At 39.2% G+C, this 20,248-nt stretch overlaps 1 protein-coding gene and 1 long non-coding RNA gene across 2 annotated transcripts in view; one reads left to right on the top strand and one right to left on the bottom strand.

Annotated features, from left to right (window-relative positions):
* LOC115730827 (disease resistance protein L6-like) overlaps positions 1 to 20,248 on the bottom strand; it is a 106,938-nt gene that overhangs the window by 38,550 nt on the left and 48,140 nt on the right. Inside the window, exons 2-4 of the mRNA XM_048275469.1 lie at positions 10,109 to 11,201; positions 4,624 to 4,911; positions 4,316 to 4,517 (exon numbers count right to left, since the gene is read on the bottom strand). Coding sequence (XP_048131426.1) covers positions 4,316 to 4,517; positions 4,624 to 4,911; positions 10,109 to 11,201 — 1,583 coding nt within the window. The remainder of the gene's footprint in view (positions 1 to 4,315; positions 4,518 to 4,623; positions 4,912 to 10,108; positions 11,202 to 20,248) is intronic.
* Positions 2,665 to 3,035, top strand: LOC125314398. Its single transcript, XR_007197895.1, has 2 exons — positions 2,665 to 2,793; positions 2,847 to 3,035. It is a non-coding gene; the product is annotated as an uncharacterized LOC125314398 (long non-coding RNA).

Genomic DNA, 20,248 nt, shown 5'->3' with positions numbered 1-20,248 from the left:
CGTATCCGAGTGTCGGGGCGTGACATCGTCAATCTATAGGAACAAACAATAAGTGGTCCACTAAAGAGGCGCAATGTACCTATGCTAGTCCCATTTAAACTTAAGAGTAGGTTCTAAGTGGAAATGTAGTAAGGAGCATAACTCAGACTGCTATGCACCAACCATAAGAGGATGATTATTCCTTTTGTATTTGTATGGCCACTATAGATTCACCCCTTTCGCACTTTGTCCTCTCAATTGGTTTGAAACATTTAGGGGAAAATTTAATGCTTCAACATTTTACTTCTTGGACTGAAAAAATATTCTTGTTTCGAGCATACTTTTGCACTTCGTCAATCTATAGGAACAAACAAGAAGTGGTCCACTAAAGAGGCGCAAAGTACCTATGCCAGTCCCATTTAAACTTAAGAGTGGGTTCTAAGTGGAAATGTAGTAAGGAGCATGGACAGTATTAATCCAGTTCCACCACCCAGCCAACAAGATAAATTTGTTACCGACACTGGCAAGTCTATTGAAAGTTGATACACAAAGGGTAGAGTATGGGCAACAATAAGTTTCCAGACATCCAAAACTGCGAATGGAAATGGTGAGAAGCTAAAAGAAAAAATCTTCAGAACCGTGCCGTACCAGCTATCTTCAGAACCGTGCCGTACCAGCTCGACCGATTGAAACGATTGCATGTGATGTCATCTGATAGAATACTTTGCATATATTAGATGACACGCGCTCGGAACAAAAGAAGCACAGTGAGTCTGCAAGCGAGCAAAAGAAGCCCAGTGAGTCGGCAGATACCGTAGCATCTTAAAACATTACACGCGCTTGATGTCATCTTACTAGCAACCTGTTATGTTTTCTAATAGATTAGGAAAATACGGTCAATAAATAAATTACCCACCCAAAATTGAAGCAAGAAGACAACAAAGCAAATGGTTGGCACGCTTGTTAGTCACAAAAGGTTGGACTTCCAAATCCCAACCCAACACTACTTCAAATTCTCTTTAGACCCAGACCTGGTCCAGACTAGTTGACAGGTTTGATAGGTATCAGTTGACAGGTAGACCTGGTTACCGGTCGAACAGGGTCAGTAACAGTTCTTGACAAACACTATTTGTGCTAGGAAACCAGACTGGACAGTTCTGGTTCCCGGTCCAACCAGAGCCACTTCTTAAAACTCGAAAAAGAACCAGATCCACAGTATGCTAGTTTTTTTTTTTCTCATCAATGTGTTAAATAGTGAATTGACATGATCAGAATAGGACTCATGATATCATGAGTTACCTTCAATTTGTACACCTCCCAGTTATTTGCACAAGTGGTTCCTGCAATATGCACAAACGGAAAGTCACTGGCCTGCAAGATCGTCATCCCAGAATCTTCCAAGTTTTCATGAGTATCATTCATCTTATTTAGCAACACCACAATTTGATGTTCCTGTTTCCAACAGAAAATATCATCCACATTTGCAAATTTGGCTTTGAAATATTATATACCAAGCTTTTTACCTTATATAGAGCCAAATCCACAAAACAAGGACCAGGAGGTTTATGCAAACGTCCTTTACCATTCCAAGGATGCATTGTCAGAGTTCAGACAAGTTCAAGAAACATTGACCTCCTGATCCTTTGATGATTTCAAAAAATCCTCCATCAACCATATTAAAGCTGCTAGGCTGTGAAATAAGATTCTAAGTTTGGAACTCAACTGCAAAGAAAGCATTAGAAATAACAAGTAAGATATAAAGAATCAAGATCAAGAAGTCGTATCAACTTTTAAGTTGAAACATGCATACTCTGTTTACTTGGGCATCTTCCTCCCAGTTGAGACACACTACAGCTGTCGCATAAGACTTGAAGCTTCTTAAACAGTTTCCCATTCTGCTTAATATTTATACCAGGTTAGAAACTATTATACCAGAGCATGTAGAACTGCTGCAACAGCACACCACATACCCATAGTTAAGTAAAGAAAGCTAGATTGGCAAGATAACATTCATAATGTATTATGTGAAAAACTCTCTTCCGAGCAAAATGTTTCATGAAGTGGATGATGGTTAATAAAATTGTAGAAGTCTAAGAGAACCAGAAAAGCAGCAGCATCAACCAATCCATTATCTAAAGTGATGGTAATCTATATATTTTTGGCAGCGTCCAATCCATTATCTCAATCCAGAAATGAATTGTTTTTCCGCATTGGAACGTCGAGGTGGAGTGGATCCATGAAAGCTTACTTCAGGCAAGGATCAGAAGTCTACTCTGCAACTTAGGATCTCAATGGAAACCATTCAAAGGTTGGCTCAAGAATTATAGTGCACTCAACAATATGTTCTCCAAATCCAGAAGACCGTATGATGCCTGAAGCATTCAGATGTTTCTCGAGAAAAAACGTCTCCTTTCTAAATTTTTCCAGTAGGAATAGATATCAAGAACTGCCAAAGCTAGACATCTAATCCTAAGCTCTTACGAATTTGAATTACCAAGAGATAGAGTCATATAAGAACTTAACATACTTGGATGCAGTTCCCTCTATACTCCTAGTCTCCGCGCTTTCCCCAATTCCTAACTCCATCCCTCTCAACCAGATTTTCATACAAGTATGCAGCATAGCTTGAGATATCTTATTAACAAGTCGTTAAACTCCCACCAGTAAACTTGATTAGTCAAAATGATGCGACAAGATGCCCCTCTGTAATCAGAAGAAGATAAATTGACTTCAAGTAGTACAGAATGCTAGAAACTTTCCAGCCTATACAATCTGGTATACATTAGATATCTCCTTGTAGGGAACGCTCAATCAGTTAAAAAGAGGAAGAAGAGTGGCCAGAAGTAGCATTACATGGTGAGAGTCAGGATTAAAAATCTAAGGAAAACAATGTAGATGCCTGACAGCATTGAGAATATATTCTGCAGGGCCTAAACCTACCAACTCCATGTGGGCATCAAGCATTTCTGCATGCGACATAGCTAGTCTATCTATCATAAATGACATCCCCACCAATTCAAGTTCTTTATGTTCATGGACACTTAAACTGGTGTACCCAGAACGGAAACGCGATGGTAACTGCAGGTTAAGTCAGCGAAAAAATCACCTAAAGGCACCAACCTTGTCTAAGAGTTGATAGGAACCTATCATGCCTATAACTAAGAGTCCCTCCATTCAGCTTACACTTTGCAACGTTCAACATCTAATATCTTCAAGCGATCAGATTTTGGAAGGTGCAACTCCTCAAGTGAAGCGCACCCAATGACAATCAAACTTTCCAAGAACTCCAACCCATCAAGGCCATCAATTTTGGATAATTTCATGCACGATGTAGCCTTCAATATCTTCAAACTCCCGGATTTTGGAAGAAGCAGACTTTCAATAGAAGGGCACCTGGAGATGCTCAGCTCTTCCAAGAACATCAACGTATCGAGACCTTGAATTTCGACTAAATTTTTGCAATCACGAACATTCAATGTCTTCGGACCCCCGAACTGTGGAAGGTCCAGCCGTGAATTGCAGAACATGATAGTCAAGCATTCCAAATATTTCAATCTATCAAGACCTCGAACTTCAAGTAAATTCTCGCAATGAATGGTAAATAACGCCCTTAGATGGATTAACTGCGAAACGTCCAGTATTTCAATAGATTCACAAAAAGTGACTGCCAAGTCTTCCAACTTGAAGGGAGTGTATAGGGATTGTGGTAATTCTGATTCTTCAACACCCGTCGCTTGTTGAGAGCATTCTGAATCCTTTAGTATTGTTGGTGGAAGCTCCGGGATGCACTGGAGAAATCGACAGAGACTGACTCTTAGCTCCTTGAGACGGGCTAGGTGGGAGAGTGAAGGCAATTTGCGACTTTGACAGGTGATGCCCAAATATGTTAAGCTGGAAGGAAGATCCGGCAGCGATTGGAGCTTCTTGCAGCCACGAAAATCAAGGCGTTGTAGGGATGAAAGATTGCACATGCTTTCGGCATTTCCCCCTTCGAGATATTCGCAATATAAAGCTTCTAAAACTCGGAGCTTTCTCAGCCTCCCGATACTGTTTGGTAATTCTCTTATACCACTAAAAGAAATATCTATAATTTCTAGATTCTCCGAAAACCCTATGCTTTCCGGCATTTCCACTTCCATATTTTCGCAATGTGAAGCACGTAACACTCGGAGCTGTCTCAGCCTCCCAATATCATTGGGTAATTTTTCTATGCCAGTGTAAGAAATATCTAGAATTTCTAGTTTCGGCAAAGATACTATGCTGTCCGGTAATTCAGAAAGGGCATGAGTATTATTCGGGAGGAGTTGCTGCAGCGCCTTTAATTTACCTATTTCTGCTGGAAGCTCCGTGAGGCTCTCACAGGAGCACAACTCCAAGTGAAGGAGGGCCTTCATGCCTCCAATTGAAAAGTCGATTTGCCGCAGCCCCGAACAATAATTGAGGATCAAAACCTCCAAATTCTTAAAAGCTGAGAGGAATTCCGTAGTTTCCAAGGATTCACAAAAGGAAAGGTCGAGAAATTTGAGCTTCTCTGCCATCCGGTGAAACAAATAATTTTATGCTTGTTAAGGAGTTAGTCTAGAGTGACGATGATACAGCAGAAAGCAGAATAAAAATAAAATAAAATAAAAGACTTGTTCTTACCATGAAAGAACTCCATCCCCGCCACCTCTTATTTATCTTGCTTCCCGACAATTCCAGTACAACTAATTCTGCTGCGTGAAGATTGTTTACTTCAAAATTCATGGGACAGTTTTCCCATCGAAGCCATTTTAACTCCTCAACCGAGTCCTTAAAATCACCAATGAGATGTGCCCCCTTCATCATGTGAAGGAATCTTAAACTTGTCAACTTCTTGAATTGTTCACCTGTGTAAATGTCGCCATCTGAGCTGCCTTTACTCATATCAATTGCCTCGATCTCTTCCGTTCCCTATAAGCAAGAACCAATGTTCATGAATACTATTATATCCAACTAACGTAATCTAATATCATTTGGTTCATATTGATATTGACGTGCATTAATGTGTTGAAGAGACTAGAAATGTGAAGATGTGATTTTCATTTAACGCCAAAAATCAATATTTCTAAAGGCTAACAAAGTGAAGGATGTCAACTTCCATTTTGAAATTTGGTCATAAGCATTCGGATCTTAAAAAGAGTTGTGATTGGAATGGCTCATATAGCCAATACTTGTAATCTTCTTCTTTCCGGTGTTGCAGCTCCACTAGCTTATCACTTAGGACATGTGTGTCCAATGCACGGAATTTAATCAAATTACAATGTGCAAAATCAAGATTTGATTTGATGAATTTTTAATAGAAATAGGATAACTTCCTTCTGTAAATTTCATATTAATTTTGTGTATATTACTTGACTGTGCTACTTAAGCGATTACTAAGAAAATAACGTATACTCTTATTTTCGATTCGAGTATTAACTAATAACAAGGAACTAAAATTTGTGACAATATTAATATCTACCACTTATTTAATCATAAATTTCAGTTTTTAATGTGATAAAATCATAATCATAAATAATTGAATTACTCAAGTATCATAAATATAATCAACAAACCCTAGTAACTTTGATGTATATTAAGAAGATTAATTGTTGAAAGTGCAAAGCATTTTTGAAATGTGAAAATTGAAGCTGTTCTCGGCTACGTGGAATAACTTTTTCTTGGCCCCCAAGGCATAACTACCCCTGATTTTGAGAGAATAGCAATTTATAATCTGTTTATGAACAAAATGAAGGAATAATTGCTTCATCAGAATAGATTAGATATAGAATGGTTGTTCCTGTTAACTAAGTATGTGACGCCCTGGAAATTAGGCTCTCTGTTAAGAGACCGAGTTCAATAAAAAGGATTATTATTGAATTCCAGTTGATATAAAATTTCGAATCGTAAAGACGTAAGTGACAATTTTTGGACGAGTCCCGATTTGTCGCTCGATTTCGATTGGGTCTCGAAAACCTTAGTCGTTGCGTTTTAGGATTTTTTATCCTCGCTCCTAAGCCCAATTCTGACCGAGCCGAGCCCGTGAGTCGACCGAAATACCCTTCTTTCAGTGCACCAAAATTTCGTTCAGTCCAAAAATGACAATTTACCTTTTTACCCTTCTTAATGCATGTGAGCCAAATTTTTTGAAATCTTAAAAGGACCGTGGGCCCCACCAAGCCACGGTGGGGAAGTCCCTTCAGCCGTCCCCCAGACCCCCCTCCTTTCACTGCTCATCTTCTTCCTTCAACTTTACCTTCTTCTTTTTTACTTTTTCCCGCAACTTAAGCGACCGCCACGCCATCCCAACCGCCACTTCACCCCCTCCGTCGCCAGCCGCCGCGCGCCGAGCTCGAACCACCGCGAGCCGCTCGAACCTAGCCCACAGCCCCGACGACCCTCCATCCCGCGCCGCTCGACCCGAGCTCTGCGCTCACGTCACGTCACCGGTCCGACGCCCAGCTCCGCCAAGCCCGAGCTTCCTCCACCGAATCGCCCACCTTCAGCCCGTCGTGCCCCCTACAAGCCCGAGCCTTCGTGCGCCGCCACCCCTCAACCCACAGCCGACTCGCGAGCCCCGAAATCCCGACGACAGTCCCCGGCGGTCCCGTGACCCACAGACCCGTATGCGCCGCCCCAACCGCCGAGCCTCGGCCACCAGAGTCGCCATCGCCGCGCCGCAGCTGTGACCTCCAACTCAGCCCGCGGAGCCCCGTCGACCTCGCCCTCTACTCACCCAACTCCCAAGCCGCCCGAATCGTAGCCCCACCGTCGTCCCGAGAGCCGCAGTGGAAATTCTTGTTGGTGAACAGTGCTCGGTGAACATTACCTCGTGAATAGTGCTGTCGTAAACAATATTCGGCTCAATCCGTGAATAGTAATTTGAAACCCCGAGCCGACACCGACTGCCGATTTTTAATTGTGAGTTAAATCCCGATTAGGGTGCTAATTGTGCTTAGTTAGTGTAATTAGCAGTAATTAGTTATTATAATTAGAGTAATTAGCCTAATATGGTGTTTAGATAGCCTAATCATGGTCAGTTAAATAGAGACTGGGTTTAAGTTAATTGGCCATGATTAATTAAGTCGGTTTGCTAGTTAGAATGTCTGCTGCTATTTGATGCTAGATCGGATCGATTATTTGGGCGATGATTGTCGATGTGTGATCACGAGCGAGCGATAGGACAGGACCGAGTGGACGCTTGATTGATGATTGGATTGGAATTTTGATAGTTGAATTATAAATTTGGATTGACCTTTATCGTCAGATTATTAAAAGATGTTGGCTAATTGTCCCGATTGCATGTCTAGATGCTTGGTTTTGCGTGTTGGATGTTATGAGTGAAAATTGTGGGTATCAGTCCCATGTTATTAGATGCAAAGTATGGTGGACAATATGTGCGTTTATGCGAACCGAGTGAAAGCAAACTGCATATTTTTATCATGAAAACGGCCCGGTGCCGAGTCTTTGATCATGACCGTATGAGCATCTAGCTAAGTGTAAAGATAAGAATTTGATTGATTATTGTCGGATGCACTTGAATGATCACGTAATGGATGTTCCCGACATGATTGTGTCATGTCGTTCGGAATCATACGACTTGTCAGATGCACGTCAATCAGTATCGTCGGGTTGATCGAATGCCGGTTGCGGCTTGTGACGGACCGACACTCCTTTTAGAATGCCTGCTATGTCGTGCCGTGTCGATTGGAATTACATTGGCATAGTAGTTGCCATCGCCGAAGTAATGGGACGATGTCCGGTCCTGCCAATAGAGCAGCAATCGTCTAGTATGCTAGGCACCAACTGTCTAGTGTGCCGGGCCATATGGCCTCATCTATTAAAAATTGGACTTCGTGTGGTGTCCTATGCATGCAAATTGATATGATGCGTTGGTAATGGATTGAATTGGTTGGCTTGACTATGGAATCGTCTGCATCGCATTATGCATGGTCGAAGACCGGTAAGGTTGCATGTGGGTGAAGTATATACTTGATGCTTCCGGGATTGCTTGGTAGGATGTCTGAGCAAATCAACGCCCTAGTTGGGCTTAGGCGTTGACTTACCGAGATTTATTTCTCACCCCGTCGTTATTAAACCTTTTTCAAGTCCCAAGTGATGGAGCCCGTGGATGTTAGGACCTGGTTGTTAGAGCAGTTTTATGGAGTAGATGATGGCTTAACCTTACCCGACCGTGTTTCTTTTTAAGGTCTTAGTGAGCCACCCCGAAGAATGGTGTTGTTTATGCCTTTTGTAGCTCAGTAGGGTTAAAACTCATCTGCTTTAACTTTATGAATAAAATTATCTTTTGTGAATGACTTTCGTGTCTATTTCTTGCTTTATTATCCCACGTTGTTTGTTGACCGGAGAGTTCACGTTTCCGCGTGTGCCGTAAGTGCAAAGGTCGATAGCCCGCCCGGGACGCTATCTTTTATGACCTGTTGCGATATTGGTAGGGATGTCGCGAGCTCGAGAGTCGAGGCATGACAAAATGTTTAGAAAACTTTCACCAGAAATCCAAGAGAAGACTTACTATAAACTTACCTATCAAAATCCCAAGATACCCTATATCTATCTTCATGATTTCTTTGTGTGATGTGCCTACTTTTTTGACCTTTCAAAGTCGATAGCTAAAGTTTGGCCAAATCCCAAAAATAAGCCAAACCTTTCGTACTAGAAACAAAATTAGCAAAACCTTTCAAACGTCTCAATCAACAAAAGCCCAACTTTCTGCATCTCCGGCCGAAACAAACATAACCTTTCAAACGTAATAAAATTAGCTCAATCATTTAATCGTAGAACAAAGCAGATGCCTCTTTACAATTTTCATCCATTATCATCGTTAAATTCGTTACGGGGTACCCGACATTGCTTACTGTGCTGAGCCATATCAACCCACACCAAAAAGGATGACGTGTCTTGTGAAAAAAAAAATAATAATAAGTTATTTGGTCTGGTCAACGTGAGTCATTGTGCATGTTTGCGCAATAAGCTATGCAAGACGATGCGGGGCGATTTTAAAAGTGAGAATAGGAAGAATTGATGGCGGATGTCATTTTTTGTCCCATGAGTAAAAAGATTAGTATGAAAGGTGATATCATTTTCGTCCCCTATGCAAAAGGCTGGGCTTCACGATATGAAATAGTGTACCTTTTTAGTTGGGAAATAATTACATAGACAAATGGAGTCATGCAGTGGTAGTAAAAATTAGCACCATTGTGTTTGCATATAATGATATACAGCATATCCGTTTTTCCTTTGGTAAGTTTAGCTTATTTCATCATGTAGCACAAAAGACAAAATAGATACACATTGCCTTTGAATTTTTTAACATATGAATTGGCTCTTGAGATTATCCATGGGACGCACGTTGAGATTGCAAGTAAGTGCTAGGCTTTGGAGCAACAGCTTGAGTCAAACCAAATGATAAATAAAAAGTAGTAGAGTCATAATTAGGATTAATTCACAAAAGCAAACACAATCACATAATTATTCAAAATATAATTTTAGAGTATTTATCTCTTGGACCTTTTATGTAGAAAAAGTAAAAAATTTATCTTTTTAAGGGTCATTACATAAAATATAATCTCTAGTACTATCTAAATTGGTAAGTTTTAAATTACTTCTTGTTGTATGAATATTAGTAAAATGGAATACTTAACGTAATATCACATAAAATAAGTGTCCCTTCCATTCTCCATGATGGAATAGCAACTAAAATTTCATGATAAATGCGGCATCATTAGTCATATTATATTAACTCTAACGTATGGTTTATATATCCTGAGTAGTTATGGTTTACAGTAGCATAGTCAATTAATTTATTGCATATGTCATGGACGCAGCCGAAACAATATAGAAATTCAGGATCTTGGTTAAAAAAAAAAAAAACTGAAGGTACCTCATTCTTGGAGATAACTTCGTAATATAGACTGCTTTAAGAAATATCCTAGATAAGCTGTGATGCTAAGAGGAGCAACCTCCTACCTTCTAATCACGTCGATAAAATAACACGAGCATACCAATATTAGAAGGTTCTATGCTCACTAGAGCAAATACTAAATAAAGGACCAACATTACTCTTACGGTAGAACATAGACTAAGAGAAGAAAAGAAGATAAATGGTTACCTTATTTGCCTTTAGCACTTTCAAGGCTTCATCGGAGTCCCATAACCTACTATGTTTCCAAGGCTGTCGCTCGTAATTCTCGCGAACAATTGTCCTACCTAGATCTCTCAAATGGTCATGCATTCCGAGCCAACGATCATCTTCGATTTTTATTAATGACATAAATCTCAATTCTTCAATATTGACCTTTGGGAAAAATTTACAGGCCTCCCACATGTAGGATGCGATTCTCTTGTCGTTGTCAATGAAAAAGCAAGCGATATCCAGAAATATTTGTTTTTGTCCATCATCTAATGCTTCGTAACTTATTCTTAACCTTTCTTGCACTTCCTTACGAGGGATTTTTTCTAACTTCTTTATCATATCTCTCCATTCTGTTGACTCTTTTCCATAGAATAATGAACCAAAAACCTCAAGGCATAAGGGAAGCCCTCCGGTGATCGATACAACTTCACGAGTGAGGTCCCCAAATTCCTTCGGAGGAGAGTCCATTAGAAACGCATGTTTGCTAAACAGAATCAAGGATTGAGCAGAATCCATTTCCTTAAGGTCATACTTGTAGTCCACCCGAGCACCTTTAAAAATCCTCTCGTCTCTAGTGGTAATAATGATTCTACTTCTCGAAGAAAACCAATCATGATTACCAGTCAAACGCTTCACCCGATTGACATTATCCACATCATCAAGAACAACGAGCACCTTTTTATCTTTAAGCCTGGAGGAGATAATATTAGTCCCTTCATTCTCATCGCAAATTTCAATATCTTGCTGTAATATATCACCGATTAACTGTTTCCAGAATCGATGAACGCCTTTCTTCCATGATTCCCTTATATCAGCAATGAAGCTACGATACTCAAATTGATTGGAGAGCTTGTTGTAAATGGCTTTAGCAAGAGTAGTCTTACCAATGCCTCCCATTCCATTGATGCCAACAAATAGGGTGGCCTGAGACGTGTTATCTAAAAATTCCGTAACCTTCTTCACATGAATTTCAATTCCAACCAAATTCTCAGAAATAACCAACTCAAAATTTTTCTTCAGTTCTCTCAACACTCTTTGCACAACCAACTTCACTAACTCTACTTCAGACCTGTCAAATGTGAGGAGATAAAAAAAGTGGCTACAATTTTATATTGTTAATCTATTGAGAACACAATAATAAACAAATCTGCGTATAGATTGAAGAACTCTATGAATCGTTGTCGTCACACCTCCATATATGATATTAAATGCTAAGACTAAAGTGGGAAATGCTGGTAGTTGCTTCAGATGGCGTGCCCTATTCCACTATTACTCTGACAAAATTTATTAAGGTAGAAGAAATTTGAGGGCATCGATTATGAATCTTGAATATTGCATATATTATGGATTGGAACCAAATTTGAAACTTGTTGTTTGTTAACGATATTAGGGATGACGAGGACATGACATCGAATATTTTCTAGCATGTTTGAATAAGCAAAAATCCAATAAGCCAACCCAGTGTGAAAGTCAGCCATAACTTATTGATGCAAGAGGATTTCTGGCCCTATAATACGAATCTGAAAACTAAAAGTCATACAGAGGGTGATTTTGTAAACTAGTTGAATCCAACCGAGGGCATTTCTCTTTGTTTGTGCAATTCTACAGGCTTGCAAGTTTCTACTAGTGTCTTGAATTTAGTATCATTTTAGATTGGCGTTCTTATATTTTTTTCAATTTCCCTAGGGATTATAGCCAGTTGTACTTTATTTCCTTTTGAGTATCTATGTTCTGTGATTTCAATTGATCTAACATTGATTTTATATGGAAGTAGAAGAATAATTTTTACCCAAGATAAGAACATTGGTTCAATATATGCCAGTGTATGAGATAAAAATTGCTTGTTGAAGATAGGAAATGCATTGAAAATTTCTTAAACAAATAGACAATATTTTTCTTTTTTTTTTTTCCAAAATCATGCATAACCATTTCCTTTGTAAAATAATTTTCATAGATTGAAAAGTTTGTGATGAAGATCAATGTAGCACACACTATAAACATGAAAGAAAGATGGCACGATGTTACAAAATCTTTGGATATAAAAGTAAATATTCACTTAAAAAATCTTATAATTCAAGCGAATGGGTCATTACAATAAATTCTATAATTATATTGGTCAATATCATTAAAGCAAAAAACTGGGAAAAAAATTGTAGAACTCATGCATCTTAGAATCTTTTATATATATATATATATATATATATATATATATATATAATATAAAATGAAGCAGGTGAGAATCAGAACGACCACACCCACACATTAAAAGAAAGTAGAGAATGTCTTGGTGAAAAATTTTACCCATGGACTTCGTATCCTTTCACTTTGCTGACTTGAAGGAGTGCTTGCTTCCATTTCTCCAAATTCGCCAGGTCTTGAGAAGACCTCTCACGCAAACGCCCCTCGCGCTCATGAAATAATTTTCCAAAACTTCCGGCCTGACGTCCCACGTCAGATGGTTTTACTTTGTAGAATAAAGGCAACACTACCTGCCCGCTATTATTCCTGCGCTCCATTATCTCAACCAGTTCATCCAAGCACCAACTGCTCGTACCATAACTCTCAGAAAAAATGGGGATCAGGATCTTACTGTTCGTGATGGCTGCCGTAAGCGTTGGTTCGATGTCCTCGCCTTGACAGAGCTCGTCGTCATCTCTGAAAGCACAAATTCCGACACGAAGGAGCCCATGGTAGAGGTGATCGGCGAAGCCATGCCGAGTATCCGGGCCTCTGAAGCTCAAGAACACCTCATAGCAGTTTCCAGGAGACGCGTTTAACGAATTTGATGTCCCTTCGTTAGTTTCTGTCTGAGACGAACTAGATGCGCCTTTGTTTATTTCTGCCGGAGATGAACTAGATCCACCAGATTTAGTTTCCACAGGGGACGGACTAAATCCACCGGAATTAGTTGCCGTCGGAGGCGAATTATTAGTTTCTGTCGGAGACGAAGTAGATGCACCAGAATTAGTTTCTGTTGGAGACGGACCAGATGCACCGTTATTAGTTTCTGTCGGCAACGAACTAGATCCACCAGAATTAGCTTCTGTCGGCGTAGTCATCGAAGCAGGTGCGCCAGAATCGGCATCTGCTTCATTTCTACGTGCACTAGCTTTCTTCTTATTGAGAAAATAGAACGCGAGCACGGAGAGAAGGATGGGTGCCACGAGCACGGCGAAAGAATGCCCAAAAATGGGTCGATGCATTTCGGCTTTATTCTCACTCTGCGCTTAGTTTTCACTTTCAGGTCTGACGGAGAGAACAGAACCAGAATGCCTCTATCAGTAATCAGGAAATGCCTTGTTGTTGCCCATTCTCTCGTGGTTTGATTTGTATAATGGAACCGGCTGGCAACCACAATCGCACCAATATATAAATTAGTAATTCATTGACGGGGACCGCTAACCATGCAGTGACAGTCGTTGCCTTCATGTGGTGGAAGTTTCAATGCACATGTGAGCAAGTTTCGATGCAGAAGCAATGGAAAGAAAAAAAAAAAGTAAAAGTTTTGAATAAAAAACAAATGCTGTTATTATCCGTAGACAAGTGGTCATTCATTAATTGATAGATACAAACAAAGCGTCACGAGTCACGACGACGCCTGCGCCGTTGAACTTTCCTTTATTTATTTATTTTAAACTATTTTCCATCAGAAAATATATTTTTGTTCAATATATTTCAGCTTGCTGATCCCACTCAGCAATTTACCCCTCACTTTGAAACTCTAAACGATATGTTGAATTTATCCTGAAACCACACGATATGGACATCCTCCTGCAATATCTATACCGTAACTTGATTGCCTATGAGAGTACCTAGGGGATCCATAGTTTTCTTTGTAGTAGGGAATATAATAAACCCAAAAAAAAAAAAAGGGCTAAGAGGAAAACCCGAGCAACTTGACATCCTGACTCCTTAAGGGAATTAGGCGATGGCCCTACAGGCCAAATTGCACTTGTAGAACTTTTGGTGCGCCTTTACCTCTATTAAATTTGTATAGCCTATAGTGGACAACAGACCGAAACAACTTTCGGCGGCATCTCACACACATTTGCCTTTATTTTACTAGCAAATGAAATAACTTTCGGCTACATGTTACATATAAATGGATGATTCTCTAAATGCATAATAAGAAATGGATAGCAACTTGCAATGCATCTTGACAAGATATATGCTAATGCATCGACCAATGATATAGTTAAACTATTTCTTGAACTAACCAAAGAGCAGCCTATGTTGAACGTTCGGATGTGGCCGGCTAGAATGAGGGTAGGTATTTCTGTTGCCCTTACTACATCTTTTATGTTGGAGACCACTTTAAACACATAATTGCTCAATATTTTTTTTTTTTTAGGGATATGTTCACTAGAAGTCCTAAAACTTGTCATGAAGGTACAATTGAGTCCCAAAATTTGCAAAAAGTGCAATCAAGTCATAAAACTTGTCAAATTGATTCAATCGAGTCCTTCAGTTAATATCGTCAATTTATTTTACGAAAAATACCGACGTGACATTTTTAAATTAATTTTCTTATTCTAAGTGGCATTTTTAATTATTCTATTTTTTAAAAATCTTATTTAAATCAAATTAAAACTGAAAAATGCTAAAAATAATTATTTGAAACAAAAAACAAAACTAGAAAAAACAATGATAAGGGCGGGTCTCGCCATTGAGGCCATGCCACCGCCGCTGCCCATCGCCGGAGGGTCTGAAGGAGGTCGCCGGCCACGGGCGAGGGTGGCTGGCCCTCACCGGCCCCAAGTGAGGGCCGGCGAGACTCGCTAGGCGCGAGCGAAACCTTCCCCGAGATCGGGGTCGAAGAAACCCAAATCTGGCAAGGTTTGCTAGGTACTCATCTCCGTTGACCTCCACATTCACCTCCTCCTCCTTCACCCCTGAGAGATAGGCAATGAACAGATGGGCTGCGGGGGTCTCCTTCTAGTCGGTCGGCGTGTTGAGCACCGGGCGCTTGTTGACCAACGACAGGAACTAGTCCAAGATCTCGTTCCCCATGAGATGAGAAATCACAGACATCGTTCGTCAATGGCGGGCACTTGAATGTTGAGCTGGGCAAGCACTGGCCTATGTGAAGCAGCATCCAATTAGCAAGATTTGCCATTCTTGCATAGCTCAACAAGGGAGAAGTTATGGGCGGAATACGCCACCGTAATGCTGCAAAATCCCACCGCTTTCGCTAGCGCCTCAAACTCTTTCTCGGTCCTCTCTTCCCCCATCGAGTCCATCCCCCACATGAAGACGTACATCCGCAATAGGCTTCAGGCAGCAAGATTGGCTTTTAGGCACTTCCGGAGTTTGGTTTTCTTCAACCCGGATCGGGGTGAGGCTTTGCCCGTACCTAGCAAGCTTTGCCTATGAGGCCTCGCCCGAGACTCGTGAGGGCCGGCCACTAGGGCCGGCGACCTCCGACCGCCCCTTCTGGCTATGGGCGGCGGCGGCAGCGGGGCCTCACCAGTGAGGCCCCGCCCTTTTCTTTGTTTTTTCCAGTTTTCTTTTTTGTTTCAAATAATTTTTTTAGCATTTTTCACTTTTTAATTTGATTTAAATAAGATTTCAACAATAAAATAATTAAAAATGCCACCTAGGATAAGAAAATTAATTTAAAAATACCTCGTTAGCATTTTCCATTAGATAAATTGACGATGTTAATAGAATGACTCAATTGAATCAATTTGACAAGTTTTAGGACTTCTAGTGAATATATCCTTTTTATTTTTTTTATTTTTTTTTCTTTCCTCTAGTTTAATTTCTTTTCCGGATAGACTTTTAAACTCCATGACAACTCTTAATTACTGTGTTTAGACAAAATGATAATCCAGAAAAGTACAAGGTCGTATGGTGCCTACATGAACAAACCTTCAACTTTTGTTTAAATTGGTTAAATGCCAAAGAAAATTGTCAAAAAAGTCTTGAATTTATTGCACTTTTTCCAATTCAGTCCTAAATATTTTAATTTTGTCAATTTAATCCTAAAACTTTTGCATTTGTGCCAATTCATTCTTAAACCTTTTTTTGTGCCAATTTAGTTCTAAACCTTTTGTATTTGTGTCAATTCAGTTCATCCAGCCAACTTTGACCCGTTGACGATAACGTGGATGCCGGCCAGCTCTGATGAGGTAATTTTTAGTAATATTTAGATATTTTTTAATATTTTTTCTATTTGCTAGTCCATCTTCTTTCTCTAGCCAATCGCCGGATCGGAACCCGACTCGAGATGAGGGCCGGCGAGACTTGACCTCGCTGGCCACCGGCACTATCGATGTTGGGCGAGCTTGGCCTCGCCCGCCGACGGGGACACCATGGTCGGGCGAGCTCGAGCTCGCCAAGTGACGGCGACGCTGGATGAGGTCGACATAAATGCAGAAGGTTTAGGACTGATTGGCGCAAATAAATAATTAGAATTGAATTGGCACAAATTCAAAAGGTTTAGGACTGAATTGGCAAAATGAAAAGGTATAGGTCGGAATTGGCAAAAGTGAAATAGGTTTAGGACTTTTTTGACAAATTTTCCTGTTTTTGACACCTCAACAAATTAAGTTCATTTCCTTAGATAATCCAAATCAAGCACACATTTGTGTGCCCTTTTTTGCTGGTGAATCAAATAAGAGTTCTGATCTAGGTGGACTGTTTTCCTTCTTAGACAATGTAAAAAATATCTCCTTAAGCAGTCTTATTCGCTATTCTTGTGATGGTTTCTAAGAGAGTGGATAGTTAAATTCCACAATTGAAAAGTAAAAAAACCAAATCTTGCTTGGGTACTAATTAATTTACTGATCAGTTATAAGGCTGGGATTGCAAGTCTGGAAATATCCGAAGATGAGATCCATCCTAATTCATTTTGATCCATAGAGACTCCCACAAACAAATGTAAATAATGGAGAGAGTATTTTTCTGATCAAGCTAGACAAATAATATTTGTAAATTTCTATTTGATTAAATTATGCCTCTTGACCTCTCCCACGAGTCAATGCTTTGTTGTCTGGGAATAAATTCAATTTTCAAGGAAATATGGTTAAAATATGAAGAAATGCATGAAAAATACGCGGTGCTCTGGTCCCAAATAGTATGGTGCGGTTGTACTGATCATTACAATTACATTAGACCCAAAAAATTCAGTGTTAAATTATACTTTCGAGTGCATAAAAAATTGAGCAATTACTTATTTAAGCGGAAGGGCCAGTGACTTTAACCAAACACAAAACCTATGTATATTTAAAAAGGCTTTAGGTCTTGTTTCAATCTTTTTCGGAATCTTTTTCTTAGAAAAAACCCTAGTTGTAAGTTCAATCCTAAATTTGCCCCTAATTATTTTTGTCTTAAAAGAAAACCCCAACTTTAAGTATAGTCCAAAATCTGTTCCTGCTAACCCCCTGTCCAAAAATCATTGTAGTCGTCTCTAGTTTTCCTAATTTCCGGATCGAAAACCCGATTGTTTGAGATAATTTTCCACCTCACTTTGCCAATGTGGATTTTTTTTATTGACATACAAATACCACGTCAAACAATAATGACTATTTTTGGACGGAGAGGTAACATGGGTGGATTTGAGATTAGCTAATGAGTTGTCTTTTGAGATAAAAAAAAATGCTCAAAGTAGATTTGAGACTGGATTTGGGATTTCCTTGACAAAAAAAGTGGAGGCAGGTTTGGGATTAAATCAAAAGTTAAGGATTTTTTCAAGAAAAAAAAAAGGAGAGTTTAGGATAGAATTAAGATTAAATTTTAAGTCGAAGGGCTTTTACGGAAATAGGCCTATATAAACAATGGGAAAGATAAAGTTGCGGAGCTTCACCCGCTTTAATCATCCAGGGGGCAGATTTGTAAAAGCTTTTGGGGAAAGCCTTTGAGAAAATGCAAGTGTCTTTGGGCTAAAGACATTTGGTGAAATGCAAATGTTGTTTGGTAAACTAAAATTAAAAAGTGCATTGAGATGTGACTTTGGGAAAAATGTTGTTTGATGAACTCACATTTAGAAAATCCTTTTATGTGCTAATTTATTTTTTTAACTTTAAATGTTTAAAATTATGAAAAAATAATAATGGCAATTTTTATATGCTCACGTTGAGAGTAACTTACGTGCCATGATATGAAAAAAAAAAGCACATATTAACAAATTAATAAGATACAAAAGTTAAAATATAATTACTTGCATGCATGATATGAAAAGATCATAATAATGAATACGATCACATGAATCATGAGGATGGAAATAAGTTCGCCTTAATATTACAAACTTCCTTAAATATTAATTTAACTCATAAATTATGATCAACTGAATATCCACACTTACAAGCATCCTTAACTATTTGCTAAACTCATTGCTATTTGATCACGTAAACATTCCATGTCAGAAGATGAATTATCGGTTGAAGCACTAGTCCCCACATTTGCTTTGTTAAGGTTAACTGAATATCCATAATCGAGATCCAAATCAGCTCTTGCAAAATGTCTATCATTGACGGCGTATCTCCGTATATAATTGTGCAAAGTCATTGCCGCTATCACAATTTTCACTTGCTTTTCAAACGGGTAACTTGGCATTTGCTTTAGAATCTTCCATTTCTTTTTCAACACACCAAAGGCTCGCTCAATTTCCGATCGTAGCGAGAAATGAGTACGATTGAATACCTCCCGATAACCTGTAGGTCCGGAACCTTGTCGAAATTCCGGCAAATGATATCTAGCTTCTTTGCATGGCCCCAAATAACCTGTCCGATTTGGATATCCGGCATCTACTAAATAATATTTACCTACACAAATATAATGTAAATTCAATCAACATAGACACATGTATACGTATTACTCTACAAAAATCAATAATTCACGAACCTGGAGGAGGATGAGGAAATTGTAAATCATGTCTCCCAATGGCTTCATAGAAGATACGAGTGTCATGAGCTTGTCCTTCCCAACCAGCCCAAACATAAATAAATTCCATGTTAAAATTACACACTGCCAATACATTTTGAGTCGGTGTTCCTTTTCGACCAATAAAACGAATCTGATCGTGTGTACGTACCACTGCTGGAATATGTGTGCCATCAATAGCCCCAATACAATCCCGACACGAAAATGAAAATATTATTGTGTAATAAAAATATATATTTAGTGCTACATTTATATTGTATAAGCGGAACATACCTTAAAATAAGGATAAAATCTTTGATTATTCCCGATCTTCTCCGGAACTTCCCTAAATTGCCGATCGGATGATTGGATCAAATCTTTTCCCATTGCACATACTTTGTCTAATACTAAGCTAAAGTACCTACTTATGGTTTTCCCGGAGTGCTGAAAGCGCTCTTGTACTAATCTATTGCCCACACCATGTCCTAAAATGAGAAGAAATATTGCAAGCATTTCTATTACATCAATATTCCTACTTTCTTGAAGATCGTAGCTTGTCACTAAATCATGCATTAAACTATTGAATACATTTTTATCCATTCTGAACATTTGATAGTACCTTATCGGATTAGCATCTTCACCCATCAATTCTTTCAACCATTGATTTCCTGTATATGAAGATGTCATAGAGGGTTCTTTGTAACTGTATATTGCCCGATAAGCCACTGCGGCCCGAGCGACTCCCACTATTTGCCAATATTCTTCTTCATCTTCGTCGTGATTTCCCCCTTCAGGAGAATCATCCATAACTGGTTAAAGTAACAAATATAGAGTTCCAATCGGAAGATAGATGAATAATTTAAATCATCCATAAATAAAAATCATCCATCATATGTATATTCGTAAACTCCACCCAATCAAAAGAATATCAAATGAAAATAGGTCTCACATTAGAACATAAATAGGAATAGAGTTCATACATAGTGCGAATAGAGTACGAATAGAGTGCAAATCATACCAACTGCATATAGGTCTCACATTACAACAATATAGCATACGAAAAAGCTCAAACAAGTAGCTAACATCCTACCGACGACTATTGTGCTCTTCCAACTTATATTTGAGCCACTCGAGTTTTTCTTCATCTCCATCCAAGTTCATAAAGATCTGCCGATTATCTTTCTTTTCAACAAAGTGGGAGAGTGCAAAAAAGTAGAACTTTCGATCTTGCTTAATCTCGGGTATGGCTCTCAA

Source organism: Rhodamnia argentea, chromosome 3, assembly GCF_020921035.1.
Source record: "Rhodamnia argentea isolate NSW1041297 chromosome 3, ASM2092103v1, whole genome shotgun sequence".
In the NCBI taxonomy this organism is placed as follows: domain Eukaryota; kingdom Viridiplantae; phylum Streptophyta; class Magnoliopsida; order Myrtales; family Myrtaceae; genus Rhodamnia; species Rhodamnia argentea.
Note: the sequence above shows the minus strand (reverse complement) of the source record. Positions and strands in the feature narration are given on the sequence as shown.